This window comes from Actinia tenebrosa, unplaced genomic scaffold, assembly GCF_029948245.1.
Source record: "Actinia tenebrosa isolate PJP-AT-01 unplaced genomic scaffold, QUT_ActTen_1.0 PGA_scaffold9__36_contigs__length_13948895, whole genome shotgun sequence".
In the NCBI taxonomy this organism is placed as follows: Eukaryota; Metazoa; Cnidaria; class Anthozoa; order Actiniaria; family Actiniidae; genus Actinia; species Actinia tenebrosa.
In genome coordinates, this window is record NW_028292586.1 from 13,152,844 (window position 1) to 13,174,503 (window position 21,660).

The 21,660-nt window shown below is 37.5% G+C and overlaps 2 protein-coding genes across 2 annotated transcripts; both read right to left on the reverse strand.

Annotated features, from left to right (window-relative positions):
• Positions 1 to 2,250: 2,250 nt before the first annotated feature.
• LOC116294864 (CUB and sushi domain-containing protein 3) lies at positions 2,251 to 10,294 on the reverse strand. The gene is made up of 14 exons (XM_089025253.1): positions 10,132 to 10,294; positions 9,157 to 9,291; positions 8,610 to 8,780; positions 7,719 to 7,898; positions 7,195 to 7,335; positions 6,828 to 6,998; positions 6,533 to 6,709; positions 6,127 to 6,300; positions 4,887 to 5,063; positions 4,476 to 4,649; positions 3,946 to 4,115; positions 3,419 to 3,595; positions 2,687 to 2,875; positions 2,251 to 2,456 (listed from the first exon to the last, which is right to left on the reverse strand). The coding sequence occupies exons 1-11, from the start codon at positions 10,187 to 10,189 to the stop codon at positions 3,961 to 3,963; spliced, it is 1,713 nt and encodes a 570-aa protein (XP_088881379.1). The 5' UTR covers positions 10,190 to 10,294; the 3' UTR covers positions 2,251 to 2,456; positions 2,687 to 2,875; positions 3,419 to 3,595; positions 3,946 to 3,960.
• A 248-nt stretch (positions 10,295 to 10,542) lies between these two features.
• LOC116294852 (anaphase-promoting complex subunit 2) lies at positions 10,543 to 20,030 on the reverse strand. Its single transcript, XM_031702523.2, has 21 exons — positions 19,969 to 20,030; positions 19,778 to 19,873; positions 19,324 to 19,391; positions 19,021 to 19,151; positions 18,557 to 18,717; positions 17,731 to 17,906; positions 17,300 to 17,420; positions 17,033 to 17,120; positions 16,455 to 16,521; positions 15,936 to 15,991; positions 15,442 to 15,585; positions 15,073 to 15,142; positions 14,738 to 14,840; positions 14,210 to 14,249; positions 14,024 to 14,129; positions 13,540 to 13,677; positions 12,995 to 13,089; positions 12,619 to 12,788; positions 11,921 to 12,082; positions 11,353 to 11,423; positions 10,543 to 10,959 (listed from the first exon to the last, which is right to left on the reverse strand). The coding sequence occupies exons 1-21, from the start codon at positions 20,027 to 20,029 to the stop codon at positions 10,747 to 10,749; spliced, it is 2,337 nt and encodes a 778-aa protein (XP_031558383.1). The 5' UTR covers position 20,030; the 3' UTR covers positions 10,543 to 10,746.
• Between the last annotated feature and the right edge of the window lie 1,630 nt (positions 20,031 to 21,660).

The window sequence follows — 21,660 nt, forward strand, 5'->3', positions numbered from 1 at the left end:
ACACCACCACAACAAGCACCATCACCACCAACAAGAACAACATCAAGGCGAAGAGGAAGAAAAACTCAGAGAAAATGAAATAATAATACAATAATGACTAATTATTTAATTACAATATATATCTTCCCTCTGTATCTTTCTCAGCTGATAAAAAATTTTCTCACCTCACCTTATAATAAACATGAGTTACTCGGTGTTGTTGAATAAGGTCTGTTTACATTGTTTTTTATCTTCACATCGTCAATCTTTCTTTCTTCCACTACGTGACTTTGAGCATATTCGACCTTTGACAATCATTATGGGGAATCATTTCAGCATTAAATAAAGCTTAGAAAATCATCATATGACAGCCCATATATAATCCCGTAGACTAAAGCTATGATTCAGTTACATTAAGCATCATGGGGCTCCATTCCTTTTTCAGTTGAATATGTTTTCAAAATTTCACATTCCTTTCCGTCCGCCATCTTAGTTTGTGGGGTATTACCGCTGTACTTGAGCCGTATAATGACAGTCAGGAAAGAGAGAAAAGAAAAGAGAAAAGAGAAAAAAGAAACGAAACACAGCAAAACAAAAAGAGAAGGGAAGGGAAGGGAAAAAAAAGAAAGAAAAAGAAATACAAAAACAGAAACAACTACGCACCAGATATTCGACAAAAAGAAAATAAATGTTTAAGCATTTTTGAAAATGTATCCAGCAAATAGAAGTTAGAAAAAAAACATTCTGTAATGACTTATTCATTTAAACGTCTTAATCGTTATGATTCACCCCACCGAGGGTCAAGGCTTGGCAAATGAAATATAAATTGGTCCAATAAAGCTCTTAGATGGTGCTTCGCTCTGACGAGACGTAGGTCATAGTACTTGACTGATAAGAAGATGGCGCGAAGAATGCCGTCTTAATTTGGCCTCACAAGTTGCTATAAATATTTAACACAAAATTTAAGGCCCCTTTTGCGAATGAGAAAACTCCACATGCGACACGTTTTTTGGTGTTTTGGAATACGTCCAGCGAATAAATGAAGTATGATCATTTACTGGGCTACCTGTGGTATATAGGTAGTCAATTAAGTTAACTTAAATTACATAGAAATTCCCAGGGTCTTTATATATATAAAGAATTTTTAAGGAAAAGCAAGAGTGTTGCAGACAGTCCTCCACTTGTGGCTATAGTTTAGCAAAGGTTTCTACCAAAGTCAATTAGTAACGATTATTGGTCCACTACGCGGTCACTTCCTCATCCACCTATTGTAGTGCACTGTGGAACTGTCTTAGGGGATATATTCTCATTGTAAAGAAACGAAGCATCCTTTATCGTAGAAATCAGTATGACAAAAGCACAATTCTAAGGATGTTTTTAATGCAAAAGCGGACTAAACAAAAAACTATTTAAAGTGCCTATCACCCTTCTGACCATATTCACAGTATTGATTCTACATGGGGTAAGATGTGGAATAACCCGAAAATATTTCATAAGTTTGAGTGCGGCTTCTTGAAGTTATAAAGGTTTTTCCATGCCATATGCTAATGCTGTGACGTATGAGGAGTAATCATTTAATATACAAAACATTACTGGCACGCATAAATAAAATTTGGAATACGTCATTATTTTTCCCATTGCTCTTAAAGAAATTATTGCAAGTTAGTTTTCACACAGAAGCCGGTGTTTCGAATTACGAGGAACAACAAATAACCATTAATGCCTCCTCATACGTCACAACATTAGCATATGCATGGAAAAAGTTTTATAATTTTTAAGAAACCGCACTCAAACTATGAAATATTTTCGGGTTGTTCCACATCTTACCCCTTGTAGAATCAACACTGAGAATATTGTCAGAGGGGTGATAGGCACTTTTAGTTGACAACTAATGTTAACATTGTTAACTAATTTTCATGGGGGGGGGGGGGGTACTCCGTCAGAATTTGGGTCGGGGTGTTCCGCTGGGATTCTGAAAGGGGTACCCTGTTTATGACAAAAAAAAAAAAAAAAAAAAAATTGTAGACCCTGTTCACGACAAAAGATATAATTAATTGCACTGAGTTCCCGTTTCAATTATCATGTCATCTCGCGTATCGTTTTTTTATGACCATATAACCAGTTTCGGTCAAGCAGAATCCCTGAATATGACAGGAAACTCAGGAAGAACTTGGACCTTGAGTGAAATTACATACCCTGTTTATGACAAGAAGCTCGAAAAACCATACCCTCTTCAGCGGATCATCCCCGTATAGTCCGTATATGGGAGTACCCCCCCCCCCCCCCCACGGGGCTAATTTTACACATCATCGTTTTATTCCCTTAAGACTTACACTCGAATATCAGATTTTCATGCTTAAAAACAAAAAATAGTATTTGTAGTTAACATTATTTCTAGCTTGAACTTTACAAGAGCTTTGGCCAGGTAAATCAGTTACGCCATGGTATACACTGTCATCTGCCATTAGCTTAAAGTTCTACGGAAAAATGGATCGTTATCAGTAATTTAATTCATTATGAGGGTACGTTCTTATAGGCAGTTGACAAAACAAGGGACGCTACATCTAGTTTGCGAACCTTCAAATCTCCATAGAATAAAAAATTTTCCGGTTCCCACACCCCTCTTCTCCTCAAAAAAATGTTTTTAAACATTACAAACTTCTCTGTAGAAGTATGAAATTATCTATCGAGGAACATCTATACTTACTTGTGTTTATGCAACTAAAAGGTATTGTACTCCATCTGCCCATGAAGCACTGTGACCTGTTAATGCCTACCGGGAGAAACCCTTTGTTGCACTTAAAGGTTACGGCATCACCATGGAGATACTTCGATTTTTTGTTTGCGATATAAGCGTTTTCAGGTAGAAGTGGGTTAACACAACTTTTGAACAAACCTTGGAAAAAAAAAATTTGTCAAATACTCAGTTAAACACGTTTTTAAAACACAAGTTTTTTTCGTTGTGAAATGTGATCGTCCGGGTGAGTGTAGTCTAGAGAAAGACTGTTGTTGGTGGTGACTGACGTTTTGACAACCTCAGCGGAAGTCATCCTCAGAGTCCAGTGAGAAAACGACAGACAGTCGATGGTATACAAATTATACAAATATACAAGTTTTTTCACCAGCAAAACTATAAAAGTGCCTTTGTTCTACTGTCTGAAGACGTCTCTTTTTGTTTAGCTTTGTATTTTCGCCGAGTCTTTTCGCTTTACTGGCTTTTGTTTTCGTTGATATCAATGGTTACGACAGGAGCCTCTGCACGGACTCCACAGTCTTTCGTTTGAGCATGCGCCTCACCAGGCACTTCACACCATGATGTAAGGGACTGGGCTTATTCGTGAACAGGTATGGGATGATTAAGTCATGTGCACGCATGTCGCGGGCTCAAAATGTTAAATATCTTTAATCATTCCAAGTTATTCTCACTGTTATTACTCACTTAGACATGTTGGTTGCACACCACTCCATTTTTTGTTCGCCAGACATTGTCTCGACAAGGAACCAAGGATTTTGTATCCAAAATTACAAGCAAAGAACACTAGGCTCCCAGTTGTACGCGAAAGTCCTTTCTTGATGCCATTCATCGGTGTTCCAGGATCGCTGCACTTTGTGAGAACTTAAAGACAAATCGCACGATATTCAGAAAAACAGCATAAGGTTTCTCAACGAGTACCTGGAGAGCCTGCTTCCTTTGTTATCTCTCAGCCTAGCTTTGTTTGCGCCGACACCACCTCCAATTATAAATGTTCAACAAATCCAACAAACGCGTTCGCGGCTAATGCATCGTCTTTCATAACTGACTGACTGACTGACTGACTGACTGACTGACTGACTGACTGACTGACTGACTGACTGACTGACTGATTGACTGTCTGACTGACTGACTGACTGACTGACTTACCGACTGACTGACTGACTGACTGACTGACTGACTGACTGACTTTCTTCCTCGTTTCAAACACTTACGGATACACTTCGGTTCTATGCTCCATTTTCCGTCTGACTGACAGATAGCACTAGGATTTCCGTCCAACTTGAATCCTTCATCACATTTAAAAGAGATAGATTTTTGGAAGTCGTCTCACCACCGATTATAGTTCCGTTTTTTAGTACTTGAGGCGGTCCACAATCGATGACTGAAGAGCAAGAAATAAAGCAAATAACAAAAGGAGATAAGGTTAGAACTATGAAATATTTAGCTTCTAGCCTTGTACATGTGCTTAGATTTATGTAACCCCTCCAATTAAAAACTTCTTTCGCTTGGGCGTAATGTTTTCCCATTTAAGACAACGTTCCATTCTTTTGATATTAAGTTTCCTTGTTCGAGTTATATCCTTATTCATGTGTTTTCTAATGCTCAACCTTTAAACAAAGAAATAATACTTTAGCGAATGACACGTGGTCTGAAATAGGAAACATTACGTAAAGAGGTCTTTTTAGTTGCTCCCTCTCTCTTTCTGTACCCATCTCCTCCTTTTGAAGAATCCTCTACTCACGTTTACAGGTTGGTTGTGTACCACTCCACGTGTTGTTATGAAGACATCTTCTTTTTCCAGAACCAACACGAACGTATCCAATGTTACAAGAGAAAAACACTTCCCATCCTGGTGCGTAAGATATTCCTAATTTATTGCCGTTCTCTGGTGTACCAGGATCCCCACATCCTCCCTCTGAAACAAAACAATAAAGACAAGATGCGTAAGTCAATCTTTCCCGCTCTTTTTAAACGCGCGTACAATTTACCACAAGTTAAGGGGTCCCGCCAAATGTTAGGACGTGCGTACCATTAACCGGAAGTTAAAGTTACCGCCATTTTCAGAACGCGCGTACCATTTACGGGATAAATATACTTCTGGTAGTATTCTGGCATGAAGTGTGTCGTCACATGGCTGTCAGCCATTACTTACTATCACATCTAAAAGGCATTACATTCCACCTTCCCATGAAACACAATGTTGTTGATATTCCTTCTTGATTGTAACCTGCATCACATTTGAACGTCACTCGATCACCAGAGGCGTATTTAGACTTCTTGTTTTCGATGTAGGCGTGTTGAGGAACTCTTGGCTGGCCGCAGTCCGTCACTGCAATGTAGAACATGATATTGAACAGGAATTCTTTTAATAAAACATCTTACAGCACCAAATGCTATCAACTGATTGAATGAATGACTTACTGTGAGCCTGACAGCCTGAATGACTATATGAAAGATGACCTGAACAACTGAATGACTGATTGACTGTCTGACTGTCTGACTGACTGCCTTAATGACTGACTGACTGACTTAATGACTGACTTAATGACTGACTGACTTAATGACTGACTGACTGACTGACTGACTTAATGACTGACTGACTTAATGACTGACTTAATGACTGACTGACTTAATGACTGACTTAATGACTGACTTAATGACTGACTTAATGACTGACTTAATGACTGATTGACTTAATGACTGACTGACTTAATGACTGACTTAATGACTGACTGACTTAATGACTGACTGACTGACTTAATGACTGACTGACTTAATGACTGACTGACTAAATGACTGACTGACTTAATGACTGACTGACTAAATGACTGACTGACTTAATGACTCACTGACTTAATGACTGACTGACTTAATGACTGACTGACTTAATGACTGACTTAATGGCTGACTGACTTAATGACTCACTGACTTAATGACTCACTGACTTAATGACTGACTGACTTAATGACTGACTGACTTAATGACTGACTGACTAACTGACTGACTTAATGACTGACTGACTTAATGACTAACTGACTGACTGACTTATTGACTGACTGACTGACTTAATGGCTGACTGACTGGCTTAATGACTAACTGACTGACTGAATGAATGACTTATTGACTGACTGACTGACTTAATGACTGACTGACTTAATGACTGACTGACTGACTGACTGACTTATTGACTGACTGACTGACTTAATGACTAACTGACTGACTGACTGATTGGCAAACAACAAAATATTCCATTCATTTTCCTAAGAACGTTCACAACAATAATACTCTAGCGAATGACACGTGGTCTGAAATAGGAAACATTACATAAAGAGGTCGTTTTAGTTGCTCCCTCTCTATACCCATCTCCTCCTTTTGAAGAATCTTCTACTCACGTTTACAGGTTGGTTGTGTACCACTCCACGTGTTTTTATGAAGACATCTTCTTTTTTCAGAACCAACAAGAACGTATCCAATGTTACAAGAGAAGAACACTTCCCTTCCTGGTGCGTAAGATATTCCTACTTTATTGCCGTTCTCTGGTGTACCAGGATCCCCACATCCTCCCTCTGAAACACGACAATAAAAACAACATGCGTAAGTCAATCTTTCCCGCTCTTTTTAAACGCGCGTACAATTTACCAGAAGTTAAAGGTTCCCGCCAAGATTTAGAACGCCCGCACCATTTACCGGAAGCTAAAGGTTGCCGCCATTTTCAGAACGCCCGTACCATTTACGGGATATATATATTTCTGGCAGTATTCTGCCATGAAGTGTGTCGTTGTCACATGGCTTACTTACTATCACATCTAAAAGGCATTACATTCCACCTTCCCATGAAACACAATGTTGTTGATATTCCTTCTTGATTGTAACCTGCATCACATTTGAACGTCACTCGATCACCAGAGGCGTATTTAGACTTCTTGTTTTCGATGTAGGCGTGTTGAGGAACTCTTGGCTGGCCGCAGTCCGGTACTGAAATGCAGAAAATAATATTGAACCAATACATTAAACAAATAAACATCTTAAAACTGCAAAATGTTGTACTCGCTGCTAAGCAAGAAGTAATGCGTCAAATTTACTCAATACTCACAACAGGAAGGTACTGCTCCTTCCCATCTCTTCTTGGCTGTACATCTTCGTACTCTATCGCCGTTGAGGGTGAAGTTCTCTTGACATTTGTACGTTACAGTGCCATTGTATCCAGTGCTATTGAATTTTATAAGAGCGTTCTTAACTCGAGTGGGGGAAGGACACTGCAGGCCTAGAATCAAGTAAAAGAGAAAGAAAGCATAAAAGCTGCATATTAGATATTTGTTGAGGGAGGAATGTGCAAGTGATGCAAGTGATGCTAGTGATGCAGGTTATGCAAGTGATCTCAAATTAGACAACCAAAATACCAAAAATGGCTGGTGTTTTCTAAACAAGCAAGGAGAGTAAATAAGAAAATGACGGCCCACCTTGCTCAACACAACTGTAACCGCACTGCCCGTCACAAAGACATCTGTGTCCCGCGAGACACCCATCAGGATCGTCGGGGGAACATTTATTAGCACACCTGTATCGAGAGCCGCGGATTGCTCTTGGACAAGAATGTGTTGCTAAAAAATTCACAAGTTAAGAAAACAAAGTACAGTAAGAAATAACGTTTGGAGGCGGGTTGATTGATGGGTAGGGAATGGAATCTAGAATTTCAACTACTTAAGACTCGGAGCAGGTGGTTTATTTAGCTCCGACATGCTAACGATATAAATAGACCTTTTTGTCGTGGTGCAATATTTTCCCATTTCAGACCACGTGTCATTCCCTAGAGTATCATTCTTTTCTTCGCCGCAAAGACACATTAATATGGCTACCACTCAAATAAAGAATCAGACCACGTGTCATTCCCTAGAGTATTATTTCTTTGTTTAACGGTTGTTTAATACTTGTGACAAGGGGCTTGGGGCTGATTCTTAGAGAAGGATGCAGACTTTGTACCAACCTTTGCATTCAAATGGAAATGCTGTCCATCTTCCAGATATACAAATTCTTCTTGGATTACCCTCCTTTATGAAGCCCGTTTTACAGTCAAGGGTAACACTCTCTCCTGTCTTGTACTCTGACTTGAGGTTAGTCTTCACGTACGAGCCAAATGGCAGGTCGGGCTGCTGGCAAACGGGCACTGGAAATGATATCGGTAATCTAAGATAGGTTAAGGCAAGGCGGTACCATAACAACGGGAAGGGAAAATCACACTGTTCATCTGGTGTCGTCGCGTGTCACCCATTCTATGCTGGTGTTACGTTTCCCGCAGTAACGATAAAGAATTGGGTATTTTTCTTCCCGCTAAAAGCGGCATGACCTTTTTTTCATGGCTTCCCTGGTTTCCCTTTTAGAAATCCGTTTTCTTTGAAAATAAGTATTATTTTATTTATCTAATTGCAGATGTTTGCGATTCTTTTTCACTATTTTTTAAGAATTGATTTTTTTCAAAAGACGTTTCACGTTTACCGTAATCGAGATTCTTAAGCTCTCTATCTTCTACTTCTTCGACGACCGCACGCGTCGTACTACGCGTTCGCTATAGTTACCTAAAGCGGGGAACATTGTTATTGCCACTGTAGTCTCTTTCAGCCAATGTAGCTGTAGTAGGCGCAGCCTATTTTACAGTACTTATTATGGCTTATTATAGAATGCAAACACTAAAAGTGTGCAACATAAATATCACTAAATAGTGCTGTTTTAGGCTAATTCTATTGTTTTCTTTACTTTTTCTTTGTGCTATTTACTACTAAATAGTGATAACTATGGCAGACATTTAGTGTTTGTACTCTATATATAATTTAGTACGAGACTAGTTTAATATTATAGCGTTGATTAGAACTGTACTTACAACATGTAGGACCAACTCCACTCCACGTTCCTTTAGCAGTACATCTCCTTACATTATCACCATTTATGGTATAACCAGACTGACATGTGTATACCACAGTATCATTAAAGGCTGTCCCAGATGATGTTAGGTCCGCATTACGTATAGTTGGTGCTGGACCACAAGACAAACCTTCAATACAAGTGGGGTATTAGCAAGTCATGTGACCATTCAAGAAGTCATGTGACTTCATTCAGTAAAGGGTTTACGGATAAAGCTCATCAATATAAGGATATCATGGATGTGCGCAAAGTACTCTGTCTTATCTGGGTGTCTCTAGAAACAGATTAGAAATTGCGCACGCGCGTGAATCGTGCGCAATGCACTGTGGGAGTTTAAAATGCCAGGTTTTTCTTCAAAATATTCCATAATGCACTGCACTGCGGTTCGCTTTTCCGACGCTGAATGTCCAGTAGCGACCTTTCGGTGCAAAGGATCATGTAAATGGATTCGTGCGCAAGATGTCAAATTTCCGTTATCTTCTAAATGTAAACCCAGCCCCCATTACCTCTTTTGACGCAGCTATATCCACATTGGGAATCACACAGACAGTCCGAGTCTGGTTCAGGACATCCTGTTGAGGGTACACACTGGGTTGTGCATGTCCCATCGCGGATCATCGAAGCACGAGAACAAGCTTGACCTGTATCATACAAAAAACGCTTTCATAATTTAAAAATTAACGTGCTTTATTCGTAGTTACTTTGAGCCCGGAATTCTTGCTCCTGGCCAAGTTTGGAGGTCATGTTTGGCCAGTAAAACTACTTTTTTCAACCACCATCACCCGTTAGCTCGTTGTTCAGAGAAGAACATCTGAGTACAGAAACACGTGCCTATTTGCGTCAGTGGGGAAGTCTTTCCCAGTTAACTACCGATGTCATAACAGAAAAGTACTATCAGTACTATCCACCTTTATTTTTGCCATTTGTACCAAGCAACTTCTCTCTTGGTTTCCAAGCAACTGTCACGATTATAGTCGATGCAGAATGGAGGGAGGGTGTAGGTCGTTCGTGTTCGTTTGTCGCAACACGTTACTAAATATACGTTACTAAATAGCTGTACTAAGTAACGTCCTATTAGAAAACAGATTAGAAGCAGATTTGGTTGATTTTCTCCCCTTCATTGAGAATTTTCATGTTTTTATTTTCATCGAAAGTGGCAGAAATGAAAAGCAATCCCGTAAGACGTCTTACAAAAATATCCTTAAAACAAGAAAATCCTCAATCAAAGAATCGGAATTTCAGGGAATGCAGGAATAAAATTATCAGACGTGCGAAGGTAAAACTGTACTCGTATTGCATAAATTCTACTTCAAATTGACTCAAAGTTAGGTAGGGAAATCAGTTATTTTGTTGTTTCGTCAAAAAGTGAAAAGTTTGATATGGATTCTGTATTTCTTCATACCAGGCATGTGACACTTATGATTCTCATAAATTATTTCATGGGCATATAAAATACGTGTGGAGTGTCAATCGATACTTACTCGTCACTGACTCGATGTAGTTATAAACCAACATCAAAACCACGAGATACTTCCGCATAATGACGACCTCGAAATGGCTTGAAACTCAACCAAAATCTCGTCGAAGAACCACAATATCCAGCTCTAAAATGAATTTGTCTTGTTCCTTCAGCTCGGACCTGAACAGTAGATTCCTGACCTCTTTATAAGCTTACCATCTCCAGTTACGCATATTATGTCATGCCTAGCTTGTTTTTTGGCGACCATTCTTTCCGGTATATCCAAAGGTGGAGCAGAAGAAAGCATATATTTCACCAAACAATTTGGCCTGAGCAGAAAAGGTCGAATGGTATCGGCAAGCATCATGGGACCGCACTTAACATAACAATATAAATACATAGTAAAAATATTAGTTTATTTTATGCTGTGCTTTTTCTTTCTTTTTTTCAAACAACTTCGAAAACATAACTTCGAAACAAACTTTTAGGCATACCAATTAATTTTATTTCTATCAAAAAAAAAAACCATTTTTGAAAAAAAAAAAAAACCATTTTTGAAATAGTTATAACCTATATATAGTCTTGCAGATTTATGTACATCAAGTTACTTTATCACTCACTGCCCTATCAATTTTTTTTATCTACCAGATTTCGGTAATCGATAAAATCCATTAACAAACTGTAGCTCTTGTTCTCTAACTTTGCGATTCAGGAATCTCCTGAGATCCTCGACGCTACATTGAGTAGAAGAGGGACCCTGCATTGCGAACATTCGCAGCATTGAGTGGATTCTCTCGAGAGGAAGACTCTCTAGGTTGGTCAGCATACCCACGATGTATGACCAAAATACCTGTTTAACAGGAAATCAAAACCGGTTGTTACTGAATCAAAGAGGTTATTGGATGGCCACACAAGGTAATAAATACAATTGGTTTCATGCAAGAGAGTACAAATAAGAGAGGGAAACTTCTCAATAACGCACGCGCGCGCGCCATGTAAATTCCCGGTTGGGCTATTTTTAGTAACCGGATGTAGTTTAAATTTCGCCTTACCCTACTCCCGTGCGTCATCAATTTGCGCACGCGCGCTCTTTCCGTTTATTGCTTTGATCACTAAAAACGACTTGTGATTGCAAGGACACCAGTTGCGCATACGCAGATGACGTCAGCACCGTTCTCCGTTTTTTAGGAGAACACAGTATTGAACCAATCAGAGCGCATGTTCCGAAGTGACTAAGCATTACCTGAAGCTCTTCTTCTCTCTGGTGTTCCGCAGACGCCGTCACGGACTCCAACTCGGCATCCATGACCATTTCTGTAAAAAATAACTCTATCAACACTGGCTTCCTCTGTCAGTTGTAAAGAAAGGGAGTCGAAATTCGCCCAGTCCTAATCAAAATTTAATCTAAAGATATGTAGGATAAGGTGACCCTATTATTATTATTGTTGTTGTTGTTGTTGTTATTGTTGTTATCATTATTATTATTCTATTTTTTTTCTTAGTGAGAAATTAATGTAGAAGTATTATTATTACTGATTGTATCTTGAAGAATTATCATTGTCAATTATTATTATTATCATTATTATTATTATCATTATCATTATCATCATTATCATCATCATCATCATCATTATTACTGCAAGGCGTAACTCCCCGTCACATAAGGTAGGATGACCCTACTGTTACAGTTAGTTATTCTGTTTTTGATGTCCCATGGAACATAACACTTGTCCCTAGTAAGAGGGTCAGGAAACATCTGATGGTCCCTCCCTCCTCCCCTAAAATAATGAGCATGTTGATGTTTTACGTACCATTATTAACTTTATTCAATCCTTTTTGTTTTTCCACAACCACAAACGTGTCGTGACTCTCCTCCTTCAAAACACCCTGATTTACCCAGAATGCTAGGCGCTTTCTTAATGTCCCAGGCGTTACTTGCATGACACTGCAAAGCTCCTCTATCTGCCAACGATCTAACAGAATGGACACAGTATTTTGGTTATCGTTTGGTATCAATATTTGGTATCTAAGGGAGGGGTGGGAAGGAAAAAGGGAGTGGGAGAAATTAAGGGGAGAGTTGCGCATTCTTGTGATTTATGAGAGAATGATATGATGTAGATATGACAATAAAAGTTTCAGCGCGATTTGGAGCGAATTTTGAAAAACACACTAAACGGCCCCAAATCGCGCTGAAACTTCGCCAAAAGACTGAACAAGGTTCAAGCAACAACTACAGCAAGTTTTGAAGAAAATTGTTGAGTGAAACAATTTATTGTCATATCTTTATCATAACTCCCATACATTCTGTTATAAACCATACACAGTAACCTTGTTTGGGCTGCCTGTGCCACACCTGCAGCTAAAAAATGCCCGTGTGGTGGGTATTTAAAAAAATTTCTATCGCCCCAAAAGTTTCAGTCCTTGCGCAGTCCTTGCGCAGTCCTTGTGCTTCTACACAACATATCTACAATAAATTATAAAGAATGATACAGTGGACTGCAATAGCTACCTTTCTCTTGAAAGTGCCAAATGGCTGTTGCATGTATAGGGGATACCGTAAGATTCAGTGTTCTGTCCTCTAGTTCCAACTCCACTTCAACGAGGCCCAAATGACTCTTCCATTGTAAGGTGCGCATGCCTTTAAGGGCTTCGTATCCAGTACGATATTGGTCCATTGACCTGGAATATATTAAGTAGTTATTCAGTCAATCATTACCATCATATTTTTTAATCTTAGTAAGAACATACAAAGGAAATAAACTTTCACTTAATAGAGGCTCTGTCAACAAAAGAGAAAAAATTACGAGCTAGCAGCTAACATCACTATTATCTTCCCAACCATCATCAATACCACTATTATTATCATCATTATTCTTTATACTTACTCTTTAACTACATCTGGTACTTTAAGCTTCTCTTCTCTGAATGAAGGCCAGAACACAGCAGACAGGATCATGGCATTCATGTCTATGTCATTTGCCTGGATAATATGTCAGTGGTGACAAAAAACAGCTTTTAATACCTCAAGATTATTGGCACATTTAATTTGGTGGATGTGTGAATGAATATAAACTGATGGATGAGGAGTAGATGGGTTGACAAATGTATTAAACATAAATCATGCCAACAGTATCAATTTTAACATATAAAGCTTATATTCCTTATGTAGATAATTTTTGAATATATTTGGTACCACTGTGTTCCTTAATTACAGGCTCATTTACTCAGGGTTAGCTTTGTATCAGTGTTTAAATATTCACAAATATCAATGGTAAGGTAAAGAATGTACAACTTTAACAATATGTACAAGCAATTTGAAATGCCAAAGACCTTCTCTGGATCATGTGAATATTCTACACAAAACTGAGCCCAACCAAGAGCAATAGAGAACTCGAAACTTGAAAATTCTGTGATGAATTATGATGTTTACCTGATCTCCAGCACGTTCCTTGTGGGTGTGGATATGAGTATTGATCCGTCTGGAATCAGCAACATCTTTAAGCATGATCTCACAGAAATGTAAGTGAGATTCTCCAAATCTTAACTTGAGAAGTTCCAGGTACCTTAACTACAAATAATCAGTTGTGAAATTTATTTATAATGAGCATTTAACGATATGTGATGGAAAAATGGAATACAATGGGTGGGATGGAATGGGATGGGATAGGATATGGATGGGATGGGATGGGTTAGGATGGATAGGATAGACTGCCAGGTGGGATGGGAATATAATGCAATGAAAGGTGTTTGCATTGAGTTTGACTGAATAGAATAGGATGAAATATGATAGGATGGGATAGAATTAGAATGAATGATGGTTGGATCTGATGCAAGAAGAATAAGACTATTTTGGAATAATGGGAATGAATGGGATACATATTGCAATAAAAGAACATTACCTATTAAATACTAACCTCTTTGTCGGTGTCATAGTTAAATGTAGATAGTATTCTGTCAGCCAGAAGAGTGCGGTATTCAGATACAAACAGGTCCTTACTTCCATATATGTTAACAAGCATACTAAACAAAAATATAAACAATTATTGTAACCTGTTGTCCTTGTGCTATGATCAAAATAATAAAGATAATGTATTTCTAACCTAATAATATCTGGTGTCCGGCCAGCTCTTGATGATCGGGCTGAAAAAAGATTTTATAATGCACTTTAGGTTCTAAATTTAGAGCATCTTGGATGCTGTTGAATGTTTTTTTGGAATCAAGGGTGGTGTATCAAAAATGGACTTGCCTCTACCCCCCCAGGTTGTATTTTCCCCCAGGTTTTTTGCTTTTCCTGCGTCCACAAAACATAATGCACTAAATTCCAATTCATCTTGTGAGTTGGCTGTGCCCTGACTCAGATCTGCCCAATGATTGTTTTTGGGGTTCCCTCTGTGAGTTAGCCGTGCCCTGACTTAGATCTGCCAAGAGGTTGTTTTAGGGTTCGATCTCTGAGTTAGCCATGTCTTGACTTAAATCTGCCAAGAGGTTGTTTCAGGGTTCAATCTGTGAGTTAGCCATGTCTTAACTTAGATCAGCCCAGACTAGGTTGTTACAGGGTTTGATCTAAGAGTTCGTTTAGCCTAGAGGCTGTTTCAGGTTTAATCAATCAATAAAAGTAGTTCTGATACCTGGAGGAGCATCAACAGGGTCCGGCATCCAGTCTTCTGTTTCTTCTTCACTTTCACTTGCACCAGGGTCGTCAATTGGATGAGGTTCTCCATGCATTAATTCCTGGAAAAGTTTAGAGGAAAATTCTAGAATCGTATCATAAGTAAACCTTTTTCAATTAAACCTTTTTCAATTAACATTTTCTATATCAGAGCTTTCATCATTCCCTTGGGAACGAGATCCTTTGAGTTGCATACCCAAAAAAAATGCAGAGATGAGAGAAAGTAACATGTTTTGTTTTTAGAAAAATGTTCTAACTGTCCAACAAGATAGGTATAATAATATTATACTGTACCTCGGCAAGTTCTGTACTGCTGTCATCGGTCAGGCTTGTCACAATGCAGCGAACCGTATCCTCCCTGGTTCTGTGACAGCAAAAATGAACCATTATTAGAATTATTTATTAACTATAACTTTAGTTTTGCTGTTTTTGATGAGAATTTAACTTAGAGAAAAATCAAAATCCAGTCAAAAATTCCCAATGTTGGAAATCAAATTTAAAGCTATTCCTATTGTTTATTGCACCACTACATTTAGTTTTGTTCATTTTTTACTGGAAAATCCAGTGAGGAAAATTGAACTTTTTAACTTTTCAATTGTGGGGAGTGGGGAGGGGGGATATCAAAAATAACTGGGAAGACACAATGGAGAACTAGCAGCTTACCTGAGGTATTGTTTGACTGGTTCGCATACATTTTCTAGAATCACACTAGTGGGATCCAAGACATGTAAAGCCTTGATGGCTGACACATATTGTGTAAGGATGACAGAGGTATTTGCTCCAGGATGGAGAAGACGTTTCTCAAACCTGTACATAAACATATCATACGTCATCAAGGAACTTACATTTAACAGCTTAGAAATAAATGAGAAGGAATAAATAAACTAAGCCAAAGTGCAGTTGGTGGTTTGCAGTTAGTATTGAGACTCTGTACATTGCTGGATTCAGTGTTCTACAGTTGGTTTGTGAGTATAATATTTAGATTTGTTTGTTGGTTCTTTCCTGTGCTTTAAAGGTTTTTTCCCTGGTTTTCCAGTTTTCCTTCCTTCACTGAAGCACTGGCTACATGTATTACATGCTACCCGCATAAAACAAGGACTAAATATTTATATTTCATTTATTCATAATAATGTTTTAAAAAATATCCTGTTACTTACACTGATCGTAATGAATTTACAAGTTGGCTTCGTTGATCAGTAAGGTCCAAGCATTCCTGGTCAAAAAACAAAAAGCAAGCTGATTTTCAGCTCCGGGTCATAAGCAGAAGTAAAATCACAAAAGCGGAAGTGATCATAATAAAATATTTTTATTTTGATCATGAATTTCATCTATTCTCTAATATTCAAGTCTAAAATTCTGTTTGTCAAGGTGAATATTCATTGATATTATCTTGGCCTTTGGCAGATAATTTTTAAGTATTGTGTAGTTCCAAAAATTATCCATACCCCCTCATGGAGGAATTTTTTTAAGACACCCCCCTACCCCCTGGAAATTCCAATTTTTTTCCATACAAACTCTGTAATTTTTGGTTCTTTCTCTGACCCCCTTACTCTTTGGAAATTCCAAATTCCTTTGTGGGGTGGGTACGGATGATTTCTGGAACTACACATTTCAAGACTACTAAGGTGGGAGAAATTTTTTAAAATTAATCCAGTTGTAGACTACTGTATGCTTACCTTGAGGTCTTGTATAGCTGGCATAGATTCAGGAAATTCCACAATAATGTTAAACAGTTCACCAATCCTGTTTTAAAATATTCAATTCCCGAAATTTATTTTAGTAAAAATTAATGCTTGTACCTTATGGTTGAAATTAATTTTACACTAAACAGATAATCCTTGATGAAGAATTGGAGTTAAGATCCTCCCTGTTACGCACTACAACTTTTAGCTGAAACTTGTATTCAATAACATTTCAAGACAAGCTGCAGAAGAGTCTTACACAGTGCCGTTTAGTTTTAAAACTTGTTCAAGGCATAAATTTTGGTAGAAACCAGTTCTATTCATGCAACCGAAACTTGTTTCACAAACAAAAGTTTCAGGACAAAATTGAGGTGTATAACACCCGTGAAACTTGTCTCGCAAGACCGTTACACACAAATTTAATCTAATGTATAACTTGGAATGAAAGCTTTTGAGTCTTGGATCCATGGCATATGTACAACTTGTACGTCTAGACAACTATTTGAGAATCTAAGAGGAATACAAGTACAGTAGATTGGGGATATATTTTTGAAATATTACAAATAATATACCTGAGGTCTGCAAACGTTTTGTACATAAAATACTTCAGTCTTGGTTTCCAAGAATCTAGACTCATCAGATTAGAGTGTTCAGATTTATCTGAGGAAAAAATTGAAAATTCTCTTGGTTTCTCTTCCATTTGATGACAATATCTGATATAACACAACAAGCTACCTGTAATACATGTACATTATAAATTTATTTTTAACAAAGTTTTTAAAATCTTTAAAATAAAAGAGCATTTTAAAATGCTTGATAAACAAAAATACAGGTCTTACCTTGATTGTGAATGATCGAGCTGAGCCATCTAAATAGTTCTGTTTCCATCCAATCTGTTAATACTTCTAAAAATGAGGTCTCAAATTCTCCTTTGCATTTTTGCTCTATCCTGTCTTTAATCTGTCAAAAAATGATATGATTTATTGTTGCACCAATATATAATTTGCTGTAAACACTCATGTGGTATTTCCTAGTATATAAGGCACACCTTTTTTGACCTTTCAAAAAGAAGGGTGGATTCAAAGGAGAAAGACCAAAGACCAAAGGTCTATTCCATTAGCCATTCCAGGGTTGAGGAAACTCACTTGAGTTGGCACTGCAGTGCACTGTTGGACTGTTTAAGGGGACATCCTTCCCACCTGACCACACCCCCCAAGGATGGATTAGTATTGCACCCTTTAATAATTGTAATTGCCAATAAAACACCTACTGTATTGTGTATGACAGATACATATGCAGCACCTGCCACTTTATGTAATAGTCCCATACTGCATAACCAATTGTTAAACTGTGTGAATTGTTCTACAATCGTCTGGCAGATACAACTGTCTTTCTCCTGTTCACAGCCAGTGCACTCAAGTGAAATATCCTCATTACTTTCATCATCTAAAAAAATTAGGTTTTATTATCAAATAAATGCATCATAATAATTGAACCAAATTGGACAGTTTTGAAAGTGGTCAAGAGTAATTATGGTGTAAAATTAACTTTTTTAGCTTGGCTATAATGTTTTACCATATCAGACCATGTTTTATTCCCTGGAGCATCATTTCTTTGTTTAACAGTTGTGCAATAGAGGACACATGAATATGGGTACACCTCAAACAAAGAATCTTATTCTCAAGGAATGACACATGGTCTGAAATCGGAAAATATTACACCCAAGGTAAAGTGGTGAAATTATTGAAATAAAGTATTAGCATGAAGTGGTTGGACTACCAGGCACAAATATATGATATAGATCATACACACTTGCTGGGTAAACTATGAATTCCTAAAGTCCTTACAAGGCTTATATGCTTCTCATTTTTACAACCCGCTCACAATTTTACCTATTAAATGGGTTGCCTGTGGTGAAATGGATGTTAAACAAAGGTAGCCAACTTGAAACCTATTTTAGTGTAATGGAAGAACCTACATAGCACTCAGTTAATGTAATGTAATCAGAAAATCTACTGTATTCTATTGCTGCTCTATTGTATTTCATTAATGCATTACATCAAATACTTGCTAAAAGAAGCTAACATCATACTCACCATCAACAGAGATGTCTGCTTCTTGATCTTGTGGTTTATTTGTAACTTGATAAGCTTTAAATGCTTGGCTATAGAATTCTTCTACTGTCTTATTAAACATCTCTGGGATGTTACCAAAAACTATTACTCTAATCAATGATTGGAAGCTCTCTTTTGCATCCCTAAAATAATGGACAATATAGAATATTACAATAGTTTAGTATACATGTACATTCTATTTTGTCAGTCCTTTAGTCTACCAAGGCTGATAATTGTTTTCAAATGCCATATATTTACTTAATCACTACTGTACAATGTACCATCAGTATAGTAAACTGATTATTTGCAAGAAGCCACTCAACTCAACCTCCCACACAATAGGCTGGTGCCCAACAAACTGAGGAAACTGGAAAGTGGTTGACCTGCTGGCCAAGTTGAATGTCAGGCAACAAAAAATAAATGAATAACAAAGATGAAAGACTGACCTGATATCCAGTGGCTTTGTCAATCCATAAAGAAGGTTCAATGATGGTTGATAAATAGACAGACTCTTGTATAAGTAATTTACAGCACTGTAAAGCTTTGGGTGCTTCTTGTCCTTGTCATCCATTTCATCCTAAACATGTAAGAAGCAGTTTAAGATAATGCCTCTTTTCGATTAACACAAAATTAGTCTAGTAGTAAGAAGGGAAATTCAATAGATGCAGCTAACAAACCTATGATATCATGTGAAGTTTATTGAACTAAATAAACAGCAACGTACATGTATAAATATATCTTTTGTTTACCTCATCTGAGTTATTCTGCCTCCAAAATTCTGGAGTTATTTTTGTTGTTAAGTCATATTGTACAATTTCTGGAGAGAGAAAAACACCTTAAATACTGTAAAGGCTTATGGACACACACACACACATAAGCATGAGATATAAATGCACATAGCAAGGAATGATGCATGCTATATTTGCATATTCCCATATCATCAATTGACTGTAATGTCTATCTGTCTGACAGCCCAGGGTGACTGCCTGTCTGGGTGACTGTCTGCCTGGGTGACTTTCTGTCTGACTGTCTGTTTGGGTGACTGTCTGCCTGGATGACTGTCTGCCTGGATGACTGTCTGCCTGGATGACTGTCTGCCTGGATGACTGTCCACTGCATACCTGGATGACTGGTTTATAGGTCTTTTAAATTCAAGATTTATTAAAATTCTCCCCATATTTGAGAATCCGTCCTCAGCCTTACCTAAAAAGAACTCTAGAAGTCTTTTTACTCTCTCTGCTTTTCTGAGAGGATCATCATTATTCCAGGTCCCAATGAGCTGAGAAAGGTTTTGATAGTCTATGAAAACGACAAAAAATAAAAAATAGATAAATATTCTCCACCGATAAACTATGAAAATAGCTCCTGTACTTATTACGATTCTTGAATCTTACCTAAAATTGAAGAAGGAAAGGGTTCTTTCCAAGACGACTGATAAACATTCACTTCCGCCATGTTTAATTTTTGCGCGCGCTTGTTCCAGGCTTCCCGCAGATGACAATCGTACAGGGAACCCACAATAAAAGGTTATAGTCGTTCTTTTACTTTGGTGATTTTTATGTTTTTCTCTGTTCTGTTGCACCAATCTACAGATTGTGCGGGCTTAGCCTCAAATCCAGGAGTTGCTGGTTTTACTATATTTCTATTTCAAAAGTGAGACTAAGCTTTTCTAACAGATTTTTAAGATGATGGTACTTTTTAGAGCATTTAATTGCTCCCAATCATAGGCGGCAGTGGCCCTTGGATTGTAGAGTGAACTCCCATTCTATTTCCAATACATTAACCATTTTATCATTTCCAAGAGCAAATCCAGCCAAAAACATGAGGGAGGGGGGTTGGGAGACTTGACCAAGCCATTTTTCCTTTGATCAAATAAAACTCTATACTATATGGCTGAAGGGGTGGGGGGAAAAGCTACAGCCCCCCTTTGCCTCACCCTGAATCTGCCCCTGCTTTCGACTAGCAAAATCAATTTATCATACATATAAAAGAAAAGGCTGAAAAATCAATTTAGCAAGTTTATTTTAAAAAACATTAGTTATGAAATGACTTTTGCAGCTGCTATTCGTATACGAATGTGAAAATTTTGTTCAAGATCTTCTCAAACATTTACATTTTTATCCTACATCTTTTAATGTGACAAAAAAAACAGCGAAGTATGGCAATGAATTCTAGTTAAGCTTGGAGTAGTAGAAATAGGATAAATAAATAATAAAACAACTTACTATAACTTCAACATAATAATACTAATATCGTCATTCAAGAAGCATTTGTGAGATACTTAGATAAGAAAATAGTGGTACGATGATTACATGGTACATTGACTCAAAAACACTAAAACAATCGTTAATCATCCAGTTGTAATACATACAGTGCCTTTAACATCTCTGTACCAAAACTTTCAACTTGGTTAGACAGAATACTTTATTTTATTCATTCATTTAATAAAAATGCTAGGAAATGACAGCTTGGGGAAAAGGGATAGAAGAGGATGGATATAGCCACAATCACTCTAAACATTCTTATAATTATTGTACTTTATATTGCTGATAGAGCCCACATTATATCACTATTTTTTAAAGATAGTATCAGAGTGAATGTCCATTATCAGACATACTACATCAAACAAATACATATTTGTTTGATGTCGTATAATAATAAAACATTTCTCATTTTGCAATTGATAATCATATAGGTAAAATTATTTCTTTGATGGATATAATGTGAGCTATCAATGTGCATAGATCTGTAGTAAACAAAAACCAAAAATCGTTCTTCTTTGATTGTGAAAGTATCAATAGGCAATGAAATTGTTAGAAAAAATAGACAAAATTCTGAAGGACTTCCATTGATTTTACTATCCAAGTTATTACACCATCAAAATCTTCTTCATCAGCTGACCCAGGAGTCACGTGGTGCAAAATGATCCGCATTGTCTAGATAGATATTGCACAACACTAGAAGAGTTCGAGTACAAAATCATACAACTAGCTGCTTCCAAACTGTTGAAGGACGACAAGGATTCTTTAATCGCACTAAAAGATGACGGACCTCTTTGGCTAGATTATACTTTGGACATCACACTT